Here is a 22,549-nt window from a genome sequence, read left to right as displayed (position 1 = left end):
GAGCTGTACTGATTATAAGTTTTTAGGCTGATTTATCTGCTGTTTGCAGTGATGCTGTGATTAACTGTCATTTATTGACAGCAATCTTTATTCTGTTGTATTCTCATACAATCTAGTAAGAGTGGTTAGTTGCCTGGATCCAGCCACTCTTACTAGATTGTATGATGTCATCTCAACAAGAAAAAATTAAGTTGCTGAATTTCATGCAGATGCTACATGATTTAATTACGTTCACCATAGAAACATGGAATTATTTAGTTCAAATTGCAAGTTTGGCTCTTATGCATGTAACAACCACCCAATTTCATTTTTTTGAGTGTGAGCAGACGTGTTCCTTAAACATGATGATGTTGATCAAGGATCTGACCTCACAGCCCATTGTTCCTTCAGTGGTGCTCATATTAGTCATTATGCAAATGTACTGTTTATAAGATTTGGGGAAACCTGCAGTCAGCTGAGACTGAAGAGTCACTTGGATGAGTGACCAAAGGTTTCTCCCACTGAAAACTTACCTGGATGATTGAGCATGCGTAGGGACGATGAAACAAAGGCAAAAGACAAAAAATGCTTTTATGTTTTTACATTAAATTAATGACACTGATGCTTTATCGACCAACACAAGACACTAAACACCCTTTAGTGACACTGACATCCAGCTGCACTCAAGTAAAAGCTTAAAAATCTCAATATTTTAATCTTTTCTTTATTTTATAAATCAGACTTGATAAATGTTATATTTTGTGCATTTATTTATTTAACCAATAATCCCTTTTATTTTGGGAGACACGACATTAAAACTCAAATATTTCCTTAGAGTCTTCATTTATTTGCTTTTTTGTATCAGCCAACTTATATTTACATAATACAGCTTTAATTCAGAGCTTTAATGTGACTCTGGTTGTGTTTCCATTATTGTGTCTGAAACATGAACATTTCTTCCTTCTGCTCTTTCTTCCTGTAACATTTCACATGAATACTGAAATCATCAATCAGCTCCAGCAGGAGAAAACAGCAGCAGAGGACCTGAAGAAGAAAAATTGTGAGGTTTGTGTTTCCATTATAAACATTCAGAATTTACTGACTCAACTCTCTTTATCTCTGTATTGTAAAGATTTATGAAGAAAACTTTAAATATTAGTTTGTTTATTTGACACCAACAGTCTATAAAAGTAACTGTTTCTATATATTGAACAAGAATATAATTCATTTTTACATCCAAAGAAAGTGCTGACATGCAGAAACTCATCATCTTCCTTTTTTCATTTATATCAACACTGTTAATTTAAAATACTCAATTAATTATGAACTAATAACGAAATGCAAATGAATGTGTTTCTTTGGGATCATCCTTTTGTAATTTATATCATAGCAGGCTCTTAACCCTCTGGGGTCCAGGGTATAATTGGCCGTCTTTGACTACTTTTGATTTGACCTCTATATTTCACCTTTAAAATATGTTTTTCTTGCCTTATTTGGTATCATTATTTTCAGCACAACCTCAAATATCTGAAATTTGAGTTATTTTTTCATTTTGGTATACTATATTAGCACAGCTGATCTAAATTCAGACAAAAAATTCAAAATCAGAGTAGAAAAAAGTTCTATTTTTTACTGTAAAACCCACAAACATGTTTAACGAATCATTTTCATAACTTGAAATGCAAATAGAAATTGTACATTTCTAAAAATTACGCACAAGTTTTGCAAACAACAAAGTTATATGGTACTATTTACCTAAAAATGCAGCCAAGGCCTCAGGGGTTTTTTATATAACCATTTAAGTCTATTTACAGAACAATCAGGTGTTCTGCATCAAATAAGAAGCCACACAAATTATTTGTGCCAGTCCAAAAATGTAGTTTGTGTTCAGTATAAGACAGAGGAGAACAGCACAGGCCTAAACCCTGCAGGTCTGACAGCAGGAGGTGCATCAGTCCAGTTTTCCATGTGGGACCAGCATTTACACTGGAATCTGCCTTTGATGGCTTTTTTAGAGCAAATGTGAAATTCAGCAGTATAACTGACACACAATACAAGACAATAACTACACAACAAATGAAGGAAATTGCCGTCCCGGGTTTCCTCCGTGGCGTGAGCGATAAGCAGAGTTTTGTCCTTTCCTTCTAAGATTCCTAATTATTTAAAGTAACACTCAGGTATGCCATTCAGCTGGGTTAGTTACGACGTCGGGAGCAGCTTGGGAGAACAAGGAAACACAGACTGCTTCAGGTTGTCTTCCCAAATCGACTCAAAGGTTTATTTGATACACAGCAGTTTATATAGAGGAAAAAAAGGTTCGTGTGTCAGCTTTCCCAGTTCAAACCGGTACAGACTAAATAAGGAAACGTCTTCCTGCCTTGTGAGCAAAGAAGTATCCTGTGTGTAGTTTATCAGTTCAGCTACAATTTATGATCATCCCAGCAAAATACACTCCTAGACATAAAATACAGAGTTCTTTCATTAGTGAATTCTGAAACGAACCACCTAGCCTTTAACGAGCCTTTTCCAGGAGATAAATTCAATTCAATTCAATTCAATTCAATTTCAATTCAATTTTATTTATATAGCGCCAAATCACAACAAAAGTCGCCTCAAGGTGCTTCATAGATACAGAGAAAAACCCAACAATCATATGACCCCCTATGAGCAAGCACTTTGGCGACAGTGGGAAGGAAAAACTCCCTTTTAACAGGAAGAAACCTCCGGCAGAACCAGGCTCAGGGAGGGGCGGCCATCTGCTGCGACCGGTTGGGGTGAGAGAAGGAAGACAGGATAAAGACATGCTGTGGAAGAGAGACAGAGGTTAATAACAGATATGATTCAATGCAGAGAGGTCTATTAATACATAGTGAGTGAGAAAGGTGACTGGAAAGGAAAAACTCAATGCATCATGGGAATCCCCCGGCAGCCTACATCTATTGCAGCATAACAAAGGGAGGATTCAGGGTCACCTGGTCCAGCCCTAACTATATGCTTTAGAAAAAAGGAAAGTTTTAAGCCTAATCTTAAAAGTAGAGATAGTGTCTGTCTCCCGAATCCAAACTGGAAGCTGGTTCCACAGAAGAGGGGCCTGAAAACTGAAGGCTCTCCCTCCCATTCTACTTTTAAATACTCTAGGAACAACAAGTAGGCCTGCAGAGCGAGAGCGGAGCGCTCTAATAGGGTGATATGGTACTACAAGGTCATTAAGATAAGATGGGGCCTGATTATTTAAGACCTTGTATGTGAGGAGCAGGATTTTGAATTCAATTCTGGATTTAACAGGAAGCCAATGAAGGGAAGCCAAAACAGGAGAAATATGCTCTCTCTTTCTAGTCCCTGTCAGGACTCTTGCTGCAGCATTTTGGATTAGCTGAAGGCTTTTCAGTGAGTTTTTTGGACATCCTGATAATAATGAATTACAGTAGTCCAGCCTGGAAGTAATAAATGCATGAACTAGTTTTTCAGCGTCACTCTGAGACAGGATATTTCTAATTTTAGAGATGTTGCGCAAATGGAAGAAAGCAGTCTTACATATTTGTTTAATATGTGCGTTGAAGGACATGTCCTGGTCAAAAATGACTCCAAGGTTCCTCACCGCGTTACTGGAGGCCAAGGTAATGCCATCCAGAGTAAGAATCTGATTAGATACCATATTTCTAAGATTTTCAGGGCCGAGTACAATAACCTCAGTTTTATCTGAATTAAGAAGCAGAAAGTTAGCGGCCATCCAGGTCTTTATGTCTTTAAGACATTCCTGCAGTTTAACTAATTGGTGTGTGTTATCTGGCTTCATGGACAGATAGAGCTGGGTGTCATCTGCATAGCAGTGAAAATGTATGCTATGTCTTCTAATGATACTGCCTAAGGGAAGCATGTATAATGTAAACAGAATTGGTCCTAGCACTGAACCCTGTGGAACTCCATAATTAACCTCAGTGTGTGAAGAGGACTCTCCATTTACATGCACGAATTGGAGTCTATTAGATAGATATGATACAAACCACTGCAGCGCAGTACTTGTAATACCTACAGCATGTTCTAATCGCTCTAATAGGATATTATGATCAACAGTATCGAACGCTGCACTGAGGTCTAGCAGGACAAGCACAGAGATGAGTCCACTGTCAGAGGCCATAAGAAGATCATTTGTAACCTTCACTAAAGCTGTTTCTGTGCTGTGCTGAGCTCTGAAACCTGACTGAAACTCTTCAAATAAACCATTCCTCTGCAGATGATCTGTTAGCTGTTTGACAACTACTCTTTCAAGGATTTTTGATATGAAAGGAAGGTTGGAGATTGGCCTATAATTAGCTAAGACTGCTGGGTCTAGAGATGGCTTTTTGAGTAAAGGTTTAACTACAGCCAGCTTGAAGGCCTGTGGTACATAGCCGATTATTAGAGATAGGTTGATCATATTTAAGATCGAAGAATTAATTAATGGCAGGACTTCTTTGAGCAGTTTTGTAGGAATGGGGTCTAAAAGACACGTTGATGGTTTGGAGGAAGTAATTATTGAAGTTAACTCAGAAAGATCAATTGGAGAAAAAGAGTCTAACTTAATATCAATGGTACTAAGAGTAGCTGTAGATAATATTACATCTGTGGGATGATTATTGGTAATTTTTTCTCTAATGATAAAAATTTTATTTGTGAAGAAGTTCATGAAGTCATTACTAGTTAACGTTAAAGGGATGGTTGGCTCAAAAGAGCTCTGACTTTTTGTCAGCCTGGCTACAGTGCTGAAGAGAAACCTAGGGTTGTTCTTATTTTCTTCAATCAGTGATGAATAGTAAGATGTTCTGGCTTTGCGGAGGGCTTTCTTATAAAGCAGCAAACTATTTCTCCAGGCTAAATGATGATCCTCTAGATTTGTGACACGCCATTTCCTCTCCAGATTACGAGTCATCTGCTTTAGGGTACGTGTTTCAGAATTATACCACGGAGTCAGGTACTTCTGATTTGAGGCCTTAGTTTTCACAGGAGCTACAGTATCCAGAGTCGTACGTAGTGAGGAGGTGAAATTATTAACAAGATAATCGACCTCTGTTGGGGTAGCGTTCAGATAGCTGCTCTGCTCTGTGTTGGTACAGGGCATTGGAGATGATAACAGTGGGTGGATTATATTCTTAAACTTAGTTACAGTGCTTTCAGAAAGACATCTACTTTGATAAAGTCTACTCTTCACCGCTGTGTAATCAATTATTGTAAAAGTAAATGTTATCAGGAAATGATCAGACAGGAGAGGGTTTTCAGGAAACACTGTTAAATGTTCAGGTTCGATGCCATATGTTAAAACAAGATCTAGGGTGTGATTAAAGTGGTGGGTGGGTTCTTTTACATTTTGAGAGAAACCAATTGAGTCTAATAACAGATTAAATGCCATGTTGAGGCTGTCATTTTTAGCATCTACATGGATGTTAAAATCACCCACAATAATTATTTTATCTGAGCTCAGAACTAAATTAGATATAAAGTCTGAGAAATCAGACAGAAACTCTGTGTAAGGCCCAGGTGGACGATAGATGATAACAAGTAAGACTGGTTTCTGAGTTTCACAGCTGGGGTGGACAATGTTAAGCATCAGGCTTTCAAATGAATTAAAAGTCTGTCTTGGTCTTTCATTAATTAATAGGCTGGTGTGAAAAATTGCTGCCACACCGCCCCCTCGGCCTGTGCTTCGAGATTTCTGGTAGTTAGAATGGCTCGGGGGTGTTGATTCATTTAAACTAACATAATCATCCTGCTGCAACCAGGTTTCTGTAAGGCAGAGTAAATCAATTTGTTGATCAATTATTAAGTCATGTACTAACAGAGACTTGGAGGAGAGAGACCTAATATTTAATAATCCACATTTCACTGTTTTACTCTTTGGTTCAGATGTGGATACTGTATTGTTCTTTCTTTGTGATTGTTTATGTTTAAGTTGTTTGTTGCAAAGAAAAAGGGAGGATGGGAGTAAGGAAGTGGTCTCATCTCTGTGGTGTTTTCGACCTTCTGGTACCAGCTTGTGAGTCTTACACATTAATTCTTGGGTCAGAGAGAAAGAGAAAAACAACTAGTAGATGGGCCTTATTGAGTAACAGTTTTCCTGTATAAAACAATCTCCTGTAAATGCTAACCGTGGTATCAAAATATCATAACAACAAACTTATTATAGCGTCCAAACACGCTAAACGTCACTAATGTCTCACATATGAAAACTCTCTCTCTCTGTCTTTCACTCGCCTGCTTTCCGTCGCGGGTGTCACTCCTAAAAACTTCCCCTTCTCCCTAAACAACTAAATATCACATGTTGCCATATCATTTTTTTGATTGGCTGACATGGTAAACTCTAACACCAATAGGGAAGGGGTGTTTTTCTTTTTCTTTTTTCACTCGCAAGCGGAGAGTGTTTGCTAGCGCTGTCTGTAGAAAATGCCGTTTTTACCGTTCTTCCCGCTGTAAACACCAGTTTTGTTCAGAAAAAAACATCGTGTGTATTTTTTATCATAACTCTGGTTTTATGTGGCCCATCGACACAATTCAAAAACTGGTATATAGTTTGAAGTCCGCACTTTCGACCCAAGGTGAAATGGAGACTCTGACTTACTGCATCTTGTAGCTGTGTCGTCTTAAATTGGTCATGTGATTTTTTATTTTATTTTATTTTATTTTTGTCCCGTTTGGATCTATAGCCATCAGAATTGTTGTCTTAAGGCCAAGAAAGATGCCAAGCGGATTTATTTTATTAAGTGGATCATCATGGCCTTGCCATATTGGTCCATTTGATTGACCTTTATTATAATTATGAGTTTATTTTATTTTCAGTTGTTACAAACGGGACAGACATGACTGGGGGATAGGACAGGGGGAAAGAATGAAAGAGAGGGAGAGAAAGAAAACCAAAGGGGAGAAGAGACAGTGAGAAGGGGGAGAAGAGAGAAAAACAAACAAACAAACAAACAAACAAACAAACAAACAAAAACAAAACACCTGGATCACCTGTATGGAGAGAAAAAAAAACAGAAGAGACAGCAAACAACAAAGAGCAACATAATAATAAGAAAAAAAAAGCACCATCACAATAAACTAGCTAGCAATAGATATCAATAATTACTAAATAATAAACGATATTGTGCAGCACGCAAGATAGACAGCGCACAATGTGCTTTGAGGCAGCAGCCAAGAAAGCTGTAGTCCACGTCTGTGAATACCCGTGTGTACACCTGTGTGCATACCTGTGTGGATCAGCATGCTTGCATTCCAAAGGTTTCTCCATGTAATGATCTGCTAGGGAGTGTGGGGAGCCACAGCCCTGTCCTCTATGGTATGAAGCAGGTATGGAGGAGATCAAAACTCCAGACATCCAGAGGCCCCCAGAACACAAGAGACCAAGGAAGACTAACAGAGGGGCAGCCGCGCCACTGTTCTAGTAAGAGCTGAGGAGAGTCCCAGATGAGGGCTCATTCAGCAGCCGCGGAGCAGAAGCCAGGGGGAGTTGCAGTGACGCGCCCGTGAGCTCCGCCGGCAGCCAGCTGTGCCTGAGTGACCGAGCCCCAGGCCGAGAGGCCGGGGGCACCCCACCTCCGAAATGGCCCGAGCGAGCCCCAATGGTCATGTGATTTTGACACGCCGGCGCGTCCGGCGACCCCAGAGGGTTAATTCTATATAGAACTTAATATTTTTTATGTATGAATGTGTGATTGTATTGTGCAATCACACACATGTGTGTTTCCTTCCATTGTTGCAGTTTCTGTATCATTGACCACAAAAGCACTTATAAATCCACCTTATACACATTTTTCAGATCGTCCCACAACACTTCATGTTGTTAACATCAGGCTACATCAGCTCACTTATTTTACATAAAATAGCTTTGATTTAATCTCTTTGTATAAAGCTATCAGAATAGAACAGAATCACCACTTTATTGTCATTCAGAACAGTTGGTGCACATCAGGATGAAATTGTGGTGCATTTACTCGTCATCAGACTGTAGAATATAAATAAATCAATAAAAATAAGTCTAAAGGTTTCAAATATAAAAACGAGTCTTGGATAAACGTGTAACAATATAGGAAAAGAAATGTTATTAGGGTTATGAAATATTTTTATTGGCAAAGAAAAGCTGTGCAGGACCTTTAATATATTGAACAGCGGAAAAGTGTACAATCATCATTTCAGCCATGAAATGACACTGCTGTAAATATAGAGTCATGGGGGACAGAGGGGAGGCAGTCAGGGTGGGTGGTTGGTGTGCTGATGGCTGGAGAATGAAACTATTGTAACATCTGGCTGTCCTGGTCCTGATGCTGCTAAACCTCTTTCCAGAGGGCAGCAGGTAGAACAGTGCATGGTGGGGGTGGGCGGAGTCTCTGATGATGTTATGGACTCTGCTGAGACAGCATCTGTGCTCGACTTCCTGGATGGATGGAAGAGAAGTCCTGGAAGGAAGCAGGAAGCTCAGACACTGCTGAGACTGTTTAACCAGTGCTGATGTGTTTGGTGACCAGTCTCACTTCTTAGTTATCTGTACCCCCAGAAAGTTGACCCTGCTGACTACCTCCACAGCTCTGTTGTCAGTGATTAGTGGTGAATGACTGGACTGTTTTGTCCTGAAGTTGATGATCAAGTTCTTGGTCTTCTTGACATTCAGGATTGTTGCACCGGTCCTCTATAGGACAGATCTATGTTGTCCATAATGAGACCCACCACTGTTGTGTCATTTGTGTTCCTAATCATGTGATTAGAGGAAGATGCAGCGCTGCAGTCATGTGTCATCAGCGTGAAAAGCATTGGGCTCAGTAAACAATGGAGAGACAGGTGGAGCTGAAGATGCTGTTTCCCACTCTCACAGAGTGAGTTCTGTCATTGAGGAAGACCAGCAGCCAGATACAAATGGGGGTGCTGATACCTGTGGGAGGGGTCAGTTTTTTCACCACCTCCTGGGGGATGATCAACCAACAAACAGCATTCATACGTGACTGTTCTCGTAAAGCTCAGGTAACGAGCAGAGGACATCGCTCTGTGGAGCAGTTTGGCCAAAGACTGATGTGGAAGGGACTCTACAAGGACTTCATTATTAAGGGAGTTGTTAAAGATGTCTGTAAGGACGTGTGCTAGCTGCTCAGCACACTCTCTGAGTACTCGTCCATGAATGTTGTCCGGCTCAAAGTTTTACAGACATCAGTCACTCTGAGATTCAGTGTTTTCTCATCAGGGTGAAGACTGTCTTTTATTTCAGGGTGTTGTTGTTGGTTGAAAATGTACAGAGAAATTTGTTGACCTCATTGAGACAGTGTGTGTTGTTGTCACACATACTCTCTTCTTATATGAAAACTCTTAATTTAAGACAAAGCTTAATTAATTTACTTATAATGAAATTCAAATACAGTTTTTTCTTTAGCTTCTCCATTCTTCTGATTCCATATAGAAATTAATTTGTTGCCTCTGTGTAATCACCCACATGCTATAACAAAAAACATAAAAATGTACTTTTGTCTTCTCTGTTTTTGTTTCTTTTTAATTGCAGCTTTCTGGAAACATCAGTCAAGCCCAGAAAGAGAAACAGAAGATGGAGAGACTGAGAAATGAGCTCGATTCCACAAAACAACAGGTTCATTTTTTATACACTAACTTCCTGCATTTACATGACTGCCATGTTTAATCAGATCTCTTTCTCTGGTGATTGAAACACTCTGAAGAAAAATTCAGAAATTCAGATTTTATATAATTAATTGAAAATAAGCAGAGCTGTACTGATTATATTTTTTTAGGCTGATTTATCTGCTGTTTGCAGTGATGCTGTGATTAACTGTCATTTATTGACAGCAATCTTTATTCTGTTGTATTCTCCGTGCTTGAAGGTGTTTATTTTCATTTATTTTCCAGGCGGTGCCTCATAGATTTGAAACATAAATTCAGGATCTCGTCTACAAATGTTGTCGTAGTTGCTGTAGGACATAACTGAACAGCAAAATGACCAAAGAACGTGGCAACCTCGTTCTTTGTGTATTTTTTATTTAGGAATATTTGTCACTGAGCAGACGTGTTCCTTAAACATGATGATGTTGATCAAGGATCTGACCTCACAGCCCATTGTTCCTTCAGTGGTGCTCATATTAGTCATTATGCAAATGTACTGTTTATAAGATTTGGGGAAACCTGCAGTCAGCTGAGACTGAAGAGTCACTTGGATGAGTGACCAAAGGTTTCTCCCACTGAAAACTTACCTGGATGATTGAGCATGCGTAGGGACGATGAAACAAAGGCAAAAGACAAAAAATGCTTTTGTGCTTTTACATTTAATTCTGACACTGATGCTTTACTGACCAACACAAGACACCAAAATTTTGTTATTTTGTTTAATTGACACCAAATGTCTCTAAAAGTAACTGTTTTTATATATTGAACAAGATTATAATTCATGTTTACATCCAAAGAAAGTGCCGACATGCAGAAATGCATCATCTTCCTTTTTTCATTTATATCAACACTGTTAATTTAAAATACTCAATTAATTATGAACTAATAATGAAATGCAAATGAATGTGTTTCTTTGGGATCGTAGTTTTGTAATTGATATCATAGCAGGCTCTTAATTCTATATAGAACTTAATTTATTATTTTTTATGTATGAATGTGTGATTGTATTGTGCAATCACACACACGTGTGTTTCCTTCCATTGTTGCAGTTTCTGTATCATTGACCACAAAAGCACTTATAAATCCACCTTATACACATTTTTCAGCACGCAGGCTTTCAATTGAACTCAGTTACACAGCGATAAAAAGAAACCCAAAAAATGGCAAGAAGCTGTTGTATTATTAACTTCAATAGCCGGTCGCATGACAGCCACGGGAAGCCAACGGGTAAAGAGATCGTTTTTTTTTTATCGGATTACGTCGTTGAAGAGAATTTTTTTTAAGCCATGTTTCCAAAGTAAGAGCCGACGGATGGTCTGGATATACCAAATATAACGTCTCAGAACACTCCAGCTCACATGTTAGTCTGCTCCAAGCATTCCCACAAAGGTCAGAGTTTTTTAGTAGTTAATACGTCATTTTTCTTAACATAATTGGTGATATAGGTTACAAGCAAGTCTGGCGCTGAACAGAAATTGTCGCTATGCTCCTTTGTTTATTGTGCATAAATGGTGAATTGTCCTGACACAATATTGCGTTTCGCTTCTGTTATTATGGTACATTGACAAAAACATATACTTTTATTCACAGGATAAAACAGTTGTTTTGTATCACTAATTGTCCAGTACGATTACAGCATACAATATTATTGTCACTGCTACATTTCTGTGATGCTGCCAGAAATTATTTCCATTACTAATTAATTACCGTTGAGCTCAAAGGTTATATATTAATAAACGGTTAACGAATGTGTATTTATGACGACGATTTGTGAGACTGGTAAACTTACCTTTGTTCGTACGATGGTCTTTCGTTCTACACGGTGCATTTCAAGGTCCTGACCTGTACCCATCCGTCAGTAAACTGTACCTGGGCTTGTTGCAGTGACCTGAAGTTACTAAACTTCATGAGTGTGTGCACTCACTCCAAGAACCGTATAATTATAAATATGAGCGTGGTGAAGTTGGGCAGCACGCTGACGTCTTTTGTCCACTCTGTGTGCTCGTAAGGGTCTGACCCTTTCACTCCTTTGATTTTTTCCTCGTATCTTTTCTTTGTCTTTTCGTCGAGTCTGTCTTTGTACGGACCGGCATTGTTCTCCTTTTGTTTTGTACATACCTTTTTTGTGCGGCAAAGAAAAAACAAGAAGGTATTGGAACCGGAGAATGAATGTTTTGCGGTGCTACAAATGCTTGCATTCGATGCGGTACTTGGATTGTTTTGCCACGAGTTCCCGGCATGCAATGCGCGAAAATCACGTGATTGCTAAACAAGGGAGAGGGTGCATCCGGCCTCCTTGGCTGTAATTGGTCCAGCCCAGAGTCGATCATGACCAATTGGGCAATCCAACACCTTTCATTATATATACCCTTCCTAAAAAAAAAAAAAAAAAAAAATCGCCGGTATGCCCGATGGCCGGTCCAGCTATGCACACACACACACTTTAACCCCTGACTTTGGCACATGACATCTATATTTATGCGACATCCTCATCCTGGCTCAAATTGGTTTGATGTTTGGAGGCTCAAAGTGATGAACATCCAATAACTAAAGTAAACTTAAAAAGTTCTCAGAAAAATAAATACTCAAGTAAAGTACAGATACCTGAAAATTCTACTGAAGTACAGTAACAAGTATTTGTACTTTGTTTGTTTGCCATCTCTCAGTTGCCAATAACTTCAAGGAGGAAAATCCTGGAGGAACAACAGAGGAGGGAGGAAGCTGAAAAGAACCTGCAGGACATTAAAGAAAAGGTTTGGATTTGTTATTTGTTATTTATTTGTCATATGTGTGTTTGTGTTTATTTTGAATAAACAAATAATAAAATAAATAATAGTATTAATAATTAATTATATTATTATTATATTATTTAAATAAATAAATAATTACTGGGTTCAAACATACAGAGAACTCAGATTAAACATGGTGGTAACGTCATACTACAAGCAGAGACATTCACTGTCTCTAACCATCATTAAATGCGCCATCGTGTGGCTGAATAAAATTACTACACTATGGCGACACATGCCTTACTCAACACATGAAAACGCGCTATAACCAATGTTCCCTCTAAGCTGCGCGCATGTGCAATCACACACTGCTGGCACGATCTCTGGGCACAAAAAAAATCTAACCTGAATTGAAATTAAAATAAATACTTTAATAATTCATTCTGTTTTCCAATGTGAGTCAGTAAGTGACCGGTGACTGGCTGCTCCAGCAGCAGCAATACAAAGACTGATGTGGAAGGGACTCTACAAGGACTTCATTATTAAGGGAGTTGTTAAAGATGTCTGTAAGGACGTGTGCTAGCTGCTCAGCACACTCTCTGAGTACTCGTCCATGAATGTTGTCCGGCTCAAAGTTTTACAGACATCAGTCACTCTGAGATTCAGTGTTTTCTCATCAGGGTGAAGACTGTCTTTTATTTCAGGGTGTTGTTGTTGGTTGAAAATGTACAGAGAAATTTGTTGACCTCATTGAGACAGTGTGTGTTGTTGTCACACATACTCTCTTCTTATATGAAAACTCTTAATTTAAGACAAAGCTTAATTAATTTACTTATAATGAAATTCAAATACAGTTTTTTCTTTAGCTTCTCCATTCTTCTGATTCCATATAGTAATTAATTTGTTGCCTCTGTGTAATCACCCACATGCTATAACAAAAAACATAAAAAATGTACTTTTGTCTTCTCTGTCTTTGTTTCTTTTTAATTGCAGCTTTATGGAAACATCAGTCAAGCCCAGGAAGAGAAACAGAAGATGGAGAGACTGAGAAATGAGCTCGATTCCACAAAACAACAGGTTCATTTTTTATACACTAACTTCCTGCATTTACATGACTGCCATGTTTAATCAGATCTCTTTCTCTGGTGATTGAAACACTCTGAAGAAAAATTCAGAAATTCAGATTTTATATAATTAATTGAAAATAAGCAGAGCTGTACTGATTATAAGTTTTTAGGCTGATTTATCTGCTGTTTGCAGTGATGCTGTGATTAACTGTCATTTATTGACAGCAATCTTTATTCTGTTGTATTCTCCGTGCTTGAAGGTGTTTATTTTCATTTATTTTCCAGGCGGTGCCTCATAGATTTGAAACATAAATTCAGGATCTCGTCTACAAATGTTGTCGTAGTTGCTGTAGGACATAACTGAACAGCAAAATGACCAAAGAACGTGGCAACCTCGTTCTTTGTGTATTTTTTATTTAGGAATATTTGTCACTGAGCAGACGTGTTCCTTAAACATGATGATGTTGATCAAGGATCTGACCTCACAGCCCATTGTTCCTTCAGTGGTGCTCATATTAGTCATTATGCAAATGTACTGTTTATAAGATTTGGGGAAACCTGCAGTCAGCTGAGACTGAAGAGTCACTTGGATGAGTGACCAAAGGTTTCTCCCACTGAAAACTTACCTGGATGATTGAGCATGCGTAGGGACGATGAAACAAAGGCAAAAGACAAAAAATGCTTTTGTGCTTTTACATTTAATTCTGACACTGATGCTTTACTGACCAACACAAGACACCAAAATTTTGTTATTTTGTTTAATTGACACCAAATGTCTCTAAAAGTAACTGTTTTTATATATTGAACAAGATTATAATTCATGTTTACATCCAAAGAAAGTGCCGACATGCAGAAATGCATCATCTTCCTTTTTTCATTTATATCAACACTGTTAATTTAAAATACTCAATTAATTATGAACTAATAATGAAATGCAAATGAATGTGTTTCTTTGGGATCGTAGTTTTGTAATTGATATCATAGCAGGCTCTTAATTCTATATAGAACTTAATTTATTATTTTTTATGTATGAATGTGTGATTGTATTGTGCAATCACACACACGTGTGTTTCCTTCCATTGTTGCAGTTTCTGTATCATTGACCACAAAAGCACTTATAAATCCACCTTATACACATTTTTCAGCACGCAGGCTTTCAATTGAACTCAGTTACACAGCGATAAAAAGAAACCCAAAAAATGGCAAGAAGCTGTTGTATTATTAACTTCAATAGCCGGTCGCATGACAGCCACGGGAAGCCAACGGGTAAAGAGATCGTTTTTTTTTTATCGGATTACGTCGTTGAAGAGAATTTTTTTTAAGCCATGTTTCCAAAGTAAGAGCCGACGGATGGTCTGGATATACCAAATATAACGTCTCAGAACACTCCAGCTCACATGTTAGTCTGCTCCAAGCATTCCCACAAAGATCAGAGTTTTTTAATAGTTAATACGTCATTTTTCTTAACATAACTGGTGATATAGGTTACAAGCAAGTCTGGCGCTGAACAGAAATTGTCGCTATGCTCCTTTGTTTATTGTGCATAAATAGTGAATTGTCCTGACACAATATTGCGTTTCGCTTCTGTTATTATGGTACATTGACAAAAACATATACTTTTATTCACAGGATAAAACAGTTGTTTTGTATCACTAATTGTCCAGTACGATTACAGCATACAATATTATTGTCACTGCTACATTTCTGTGATGCTGCCAGAAATTATTTCCATTACTAATTAATTACCGTTGAGCTCAAAGGTTATATATTAATAAACGGTTAACGAATGTGTATTTATGACGACGATTTGTGAGACTGGTAAACTTACCTTTGTTCGTACGATGGTCTTTCGTTCTACACGGTGCATTTCAAGGTCCTGACCTGTACCCATCCGTCAGTAAACTGTACCTGGGCTTGTTGCAGTGACCTGAAGTTACTAAACTTCATGAGTGTGTGCACTCACTCCAAGAACCGTATAATTATAAATATGAGCGTGGTGAAGTTGGGCAGCACGCTGACGTCTTTTGTCCACTCTGTGTGCTCGTAAGGGTCTGACCCTTTCACTCCTTTGATTTTTTCCTCGTATCTTTTCTTTGTCTTTTCGTCGAGTCTGTCTTTGTACGGACCGGCATTGTTCTCCTTTTGTTTTGTACATACCTTTTTTGTGCGGCAAAGAAAAAACAAGAAGGTATTGGAACCGGAGAATGAATGTTTTGCGGTGCTACAAATGCTTGCATTCGATGCGGTACTTGGATTGTTTTGCCACGAGTTCCCGGCATGCAATGCGCGAAAATCACGTGATTGCTAAACAAGGGAGAGGGTGCATCCGGCCTCCTTGGCTGTAATTGGTCCAGCCCAGAGTCGATCATGACCAATTGGGCAATCCAACACCTTTCATTATATATACCCTTCCTAAAAAAAAAAAAAAAAAAAAATCGCCGGTATGCCCGATGGCCGGTCCAGCTATGCACACACACACACTTTAACCCCTGACTTTGGCACATGACATCTATATTTATGCGACATCCTCATCCTGGCTCAAATTGGTTTGATGTTTGGAGGCTCAAAGTGATGAACATCCAATAACTAAAGTAAACTTAAAAAGTTCTCAGAAAAATAAATACTCAAGTAAAGTACAGATACCTGAAAATTCTACTGAAGTACAGTAACAAGTATTTGTACTTTGTTTGTTTGCCATCTCTCAGTTGCCAATAACTTCAAGGAGGAAAATCCTGGAGGAACAACAGAGGAGGGAGGAAGCTGAAAAGAACCTGCAGGACATTAAAGAAAAGGTTTGGATTTGTTATTTGTTATTTATTTGTCATATGTGTGTTTGTGTTTATTTTGAATAAATAAATAATAAAATAAATAATAGTATTAATAATTAATTATATTATTATTATTATATTATTTAAATAAATAAATAATTACTGGGTTCAAACATACAGAGAACTCAGATTAAACACGGTGGTAACGTCATACTACAAGCAGAGACATTCACTGTCTCTAACCATCATTAAATGCGCCATCGTGTGGCTGAATAAAATTACTACACTATGGCGGCACATCCCTTATTCACCACATGAAAACGCGCTATAACCAATGTTCCCTCTAAGCTGCGCGCATTTGCAATCGCGCACTGCTGGCACGGTCTCTGCGCACAAAAAAAATCTAACCTGAATTGAAATTAAAATAAATACTTTAATAATTCATTCTGTTTTCCAATGTGAGTCAGTAAGTGACCGGTGACTGGCTGCTCCAGCAGCAGCAATACAAAGACTGATGTGGAAGGGACTCTACAAGGACTTCATTATTAAGGGAGTTGTTAAAGATGTCTGTAAGGACGTGTGCTAGCTGCTCAGCACACTCTCTGAGTACTCGTCCTTGAATGTTGTCCGGCTCAAAGTTTTACAGACATCAGTCACTCTGAGATTCAGTGTTTTCTCATCTGGGTGAAGACTGTCTTTTATTTCAGGGTGTTGTTGTTGGTTGAAAATGTACAGAGAAATTCAATTGCTCCATTCGTTTGGAGGGAGAAGGATCCAATCCAAGGGAGAAGGATTTACGAATAAATTCTTTACAAATCCTACCATGTGAATTCATGGATTTTTTTTTCACATTCTGTCTCTCACAGTTGAAGTGTACCTCTGGTGCAAATTACTGACCTCTGTCATCATTTTAAGTGGGGGAACTTGCACAATCGGTGGCTGACTAAATACTTTTTTGCCCCACTGTAGGTTGACAGAAACGAGTAGACTCAAGAGGAAGGGGGATTTTATTATTTTATTATTACGTTTGATTGGATTAACTGTGTGTGAAAAGATAAACACAAGAGTAAGACTATTGCAGATGTTCATTTCATTTAAACAGTATCCTTATAAAAGTTGTGGTTATATTGAAATTCATAATTATTCTATAAATGTTGACAGTATTAAGAAATTTGCTATCAGATGTCAAAGTAAATGGGACCATTATTTGTTGTGGTTCAAGTTCATAAACTGAACTCAAAGTACACAGAGCTGAGTTGTGCCAACCCCAATAGTGAAGACTCAATATGAAAGTGTTGCTCAGAAGACAGATAAACATGGACGTATGTGATGGCTGCTATACCAATGATCATAGACCTGCACGCTCATTATGTCCCTCTGTGTGACTTTCTGCTTTATGTGAAGTCGTTAGTGGAAATTATGATGCTGATATGATTTGTTTGATGTGACCAACCTGCTAATTTTTGACTTTTTATTGAGAAACAAGAAACACAAGTTCAAAAATACCCCATAACACAGTAGTGTTAGCCCCAATACTTTTAGTTATTGATTGATGAATAGATTTATGTAAATTGGATTAGTGTAAGGAAATTGATAGATGGGAAGTTTTTAATTAAATGACATTTATTGAAATTCAAATACACGAGTTGTTTTAGTCATATTTTTCTATAAGCAGGCCTGAAAAATGACAGAAAGCGCTCACAAAATGTCAACGCATGAGACTTTTTTCATGTCTTTTAATGTGCAGTCAGAGAAATTATTCTATAATTAGCATCAGCTTCATCAGGACAAAGAGAAGACGAGATGCTGAGAGGAAAATGTAGGATTTGAGGGACCAGTTAAACACTTAAAAATAACATGTGTTCTAAAACCTTTGACTGGTGATCTACATAAGAATGACAGCTGTTTTACTACATTAAGAAATAAACTAATCTAAATAAATTAGGATATTGCAAAAGTAATTAGAAAAATATTTCCATTAAAAATATACTGATGTTTTCATTTCTCTCTGCTATTTGGAAAAGATGCTCCAGGCTGAGAAGACAAGGAATGATGAAAGTGACAGAAAACTCAAAGAGGTAAATCTTTTTACCCAAAGCAGTTCGCTGCTGTCGTCTCTCTTTTATCTCTTTGTATACAATACAAATTTGGAATTTCTTCACAAACATTAATTTTCCAGCACAAAAACATATTTCAGTTCATAGCTGTGATCTTTTCTTCATCTCTCTTTAGTTGGTAAAGCAGCTCCAGCACGAGAAGAAGAAAACTGAGAAAAATCTCAATGAGGTAAATCTTTGTCACCCCAAATCAATCACCTGCTATTATCTCTGTTTTCTACGTGTTCAGGTTACAATCACACATGAGAACAAACCTCAGACACCAAATAACTGTTAGTGAAGCTCAAGTTTGTTCTCACTGTTTTCAAACTTGAAACTTAAAAACATCCTCAACCACTTTATATTTACATAACACACGTTTTAATTTATTTTAAACAGATTTTTTTTCTTTAGTGAAGTTTGTGATTGTATTGTTATATCATCTCTTATAAAAGAGCACGTCTCCAGTCATGTGTCCTCTCACCTGCTGTTGGAGAAAAAGTATTCATACTTAAACAATCAGCTCTAGCAGGAGAAAAAACTAAAGTCCAGAAATCAGGGATTTTATCTCTCTGTTATAATCCTGCTGAATTTTCTTCTAAACATAAAAAATGCAAAAATGTTTCAAAAAAAGACAAATGCTGAAAGTCATTAACTTGGATATTTAGCACACAGAAAATAAACATTTTAATTCCAGTTCATCGTTTTATCTCTGAGCGCACTCTCAGTGTTCTTGTCTAAGGTGACGACTGCACATTAGGTTTATGAATCTTTAAACTGGATCCATTTAAACAATAAAGGTCACTGCCCCACAGTCTGATAGAGGAGACATTGCTCACACATCAAAGTGAATTTAATTTGACTGAACAGATATTCTTGCTGTGTGACTTCTAATTGCTGCAGTGTAAAAGAGACTCAGCAGTATTTATGTTTTTTTGCATCACACAATTAATGGATGCACACTGATCATTCAGTAGTTTTAGTAAGGTACGGTTTAACAGCTCACACATTTAAAATGTATTTGGCAAGAAGAGATTGTAAGGAAACTTACAAGATACTGTAAATTAAACAATCAGAGGTTTTCAGCTGATTTTAAACCAAATCTCAGATCATAACCTGTTTATGGGATCAGCACAGGTTACCATAGTGATTAACCAGGTAAAAAGAGAGAAACCTCTGTGACACAGAAAACTCTGACTTTAATGTAGACATGAAATATTAAACTATGGAGCCATCCTCTCAAAAACTGCAGACAGTGTCTAAGCAGATTTAACTCTGTTTGTGATGCTGGAGTTAAGAAATAGGTGTTCTCACTTATAGTTTGTTAGACCATGTGTAGATCCATCTTGTACGAGTACAATATTACAATATTACCGGTTTGTTTGGTTGGTTGGTGGTAATAGACATTAGTTTGTGTTAGCTAACTAGTGAAAAACCTAACTACTAATCAGACTAAGACGGCACTTTTGTACTGCCCATAGCTGCAGCAATGAGATTTATATAAAAAAAAACAAGGCTCTACTGTCCACTTTCGCTGTCCATCTCTGAAGCAGTCAGTGGTTCTTCAATTATAAAACAGGAAAATCCACCTGTTAGCTTTAAGGTTTGCAGAGCACTTGTTAGTCAGGTGCAAAGGTGCCTCACCTGACAAATAGCTAAAGTTTGACACTGTCACCTGTTTCATTTTTCTTCGTGGGGTCAGGTGTACAGACTGAGATCTGCTAGGAGGTGGCAGAGCAGATGTTCACAAGCTGTGAGCAGCACTATTTATGCTATATTCAGGTGTAATGTAACCCCCAGTAACCCTCTGGGTTAAATATCTTTTTCCATACTCAACCAAAAGGTTTCCAACATAACAAGTTACTGTGATGTTTCCCCGTCATCTCTTTTTTTATATGGTACAGATACTGATACTGAAATTACAACTTGAAACATGCATGAAAACAATCGTGAGAAACTAAACCATCAACTCTGCTGTAATAAAACAGAAATTATAAACAGACAAGAGTTTAAACTGTTGTTGGGAGGAGTTAAATGGAAATTTAAATGTTTCTCTGGAGTTTTTGTTTTTTTACATCAGGCCAGTTATATTTAAGTATAAGTGAAGCTGTAACTGGAGCTTTAGTGAACTGTGGTGACTATAGTTCAAATCCGAGCTTTGTTTTTATCTCTCTTCTGTCTTTCAGTTGGTAAAGCAGCTCGAGGAGGAGAAGAATAAAACTGAGGTAAATCTTTGTCAAAACAATCACCCACTATTATCTCTCTTTTCTACATGTTGTATATAACAGGTTCCTACATGTGCATCACTATGGGTACATTTCTTACTGAAGCATGATTAGGAATTATTACACTCATCACCTTACACTCACCTTAGATGCCCTTTGTTTTTTTTGCTAAAGATTAATTTTCTTAATCTTAATTAATTAACTTTCTTACATCCTTTAATTTCTTTTCTTTAGCCATAGCAACTTAGCCATCTACTTAGATTTTTAAATCCTTGTTTATCCCGTGGCCCCAGATAATCAGAAGAAGGATGGTTGGACATTATTTTAAGAATTCTGCTCTGTTTGGTTTGTTTCTTATCTCCATACTTACTGTTGTTAATTCCTCATTTATCAATTTTCTGTTTTAAAAAGTGCCTCGAGGTTCACACAGACTTGGTTCTTTTTTTTTTTTGTCAGAATAAACTTCTGAGCAGAAGTCCTAAAATAAAACTTTACTCTCATAGTCACTGAACTTTATACTTTGCTCTATAGAAACAAAACTAATATTACAGTGCAGCTGAGGGTGTTGGGACAAACACTTTAAATCTGTCTTCCAAGTTTACTGACTGTAGTTTTTACAGATGTGATGAATTGTATTTACAAACAAAGAACACTAACTGATCTCTCCCAACAGGTTTCCCGCAGCAGCCTATTTAACTTTATCTTTCCGGAATGATCCAATCAAAATTAATCCAGAAGTTGCTCAACATGTAACTGAGGAGTCAAAAAGTCAAAAAGCTTCATCATGGAGAAACTTGTTGTTTGTCACTGTCACTGATTCATGTTTAAATAATCAGTTGTTCAACTTGTAACACTTTGAGTGAAGTAAGCAAAAGCTCTTATCATCCATCTAAAATTCCCAAATACTAAAGTTGTTCAGTCTTTGTTCAGTTGTACAGAAAAACTAATAAACCTTATCAACTAAGAATATGTTGAAAATGCACTGCAAATTTTTTAACTTAATTTTATTTTTTGAAAGATTTTAAACATATTTTAAGTTAATAAACCAACTGATAAATAAATAATTGATCAGGTAACAACTCATGAGTTAAAGCACTATTCTAGGAACATTTGTGTGTCTGTGTGTTTAATATTGTGTTCATTTTTCTGTGTCCGACAAATAGAACTGTAATGTTGTATCTGTGTTATTGTGATGCAAAAACATTTTTATATAAGTTTGAATTTTAATGTTAATTGAAGTAAGAAACGGAAAAAACACTATCTTGATCTTTTAACACTAAATTTCTTATTAATAAACTTATTACTAAGATAAATAAAGTTCCAAAACATTTTCTCATTTTCCTGTGCTGTATATAAACATATTGTTTGCTTCTTTCTTTTCTCATACATTATATCTTCACTGGGTGTCGGGCCGCTCTTCAGCAGGGAACAATAGCCAGGCCCAAATCTCCAACAGTCGAGTGCATGGCACTGAGATTGTCTTTATATTTTTTTGTCATTTTTTTAAAAACAGTTAACAAATCTAAAGATGAATGAATAAAATGCAAGTAGTAACTGACATCCACGCCCCTTCTGTTGGGCACATTCATTTTAAAATATGTTAATATATATATAAGTTATTATTCTTGCCATGTTCACTATTTAGCTGCAGAGGATACGCTGACATGTTTACAGCAACAAAGTTTATATAGAATTCTGAAGCCACAAGCTGACATTAAAATGATCACACTGAAGTATTTTAACTCTGCTGTGAACAAAGACACAAACATTTTCTCGAGTGGTTTGTATAAGAAGCTAAAATTACTCGAGTGTCTGCAGCATCTAAAATCACCACACGCTGAGTAAACTGAGATACTGAGAGGTCTTTAAAAAATCTCAGCAGGCCTGTGGTTTTAAACTCTTCTGTGCATGACAGAGTTTAACAGCAATCAGCTGAATACTGCAGGAGAAAAAGGTTGCAGTAAAGAAAAATGAAGTCAAAGTATTTTTACAATATTTGCGCTCACCTGTCATAGTGTAGCTCTTATGATTGTCCAGTTTTCTGCACTGTTTCATTCT

The 22,549-nt window shown here is 37.3% G+C and overlaps 1 protein-coding gene across 1 annotated transcript in view; it reads left to right on the top strand.

The window, feature by feature from the left end:
- The window catches only part of LOC113015279 (uncharacterized), a 46,723-nt gene extending 25,263 nt beyond the window's left edge, over window positions 1-21,460 (top strand). The window contains exons 10-16 of the mRNA XM_026157234.1: window positions 994-1,044; window positions 9,494-9,577; window positions 12,273-12,359; window positions 18,195-18,248; window positions 18,403-18,456; window positions 20,453-20,491; window positions 21,165-21,460. Coding sequence (XP_026013019.1) covers window positions 994-1,044; window positions 9,494-9,577; window positions 12,273-12,359; window positions 18,195-18,248; window positions 18,403-18,456; window positions 20,453-20,491; window positions 21,165-21,206 — 411 coding nt within the window. The 3' untranslated portion in view covers window positions 21,207-21,460. The remainder of the gene's footprint in view (window positions 1-993; window positions 1,045-9,493; window positions 9,578-12,272; window positions 12,360-18,194; window positions 18,249-18,402; window positions 18,457-20,452; window positions 20,492-21,164) is intronic.
- The last annotated feature ends 1,089 nt before the right edge of the window (window positions 21,461-22,549 follow it).

This window comes from Astatotilapia calliptera, chromosome 3 (genome assembly GCF_900246225.1).
Source record: "Astatotilapia calliptera chromosome 3, fAstCal1.2, whole genome shotgun sequence".
Taxonomy (NCBI): Eukaryota; Metazoa; Chordata; class Actinopteri; order Cichliformes; family Cichlidae; genus Astatotilapia; species Astatotilapia calliptera.
The sequence above is the reverse complement of the archived record's forward strand: the minus strand, read 5'-3'. Positions and strand labels throughout refer to the sequence as shown.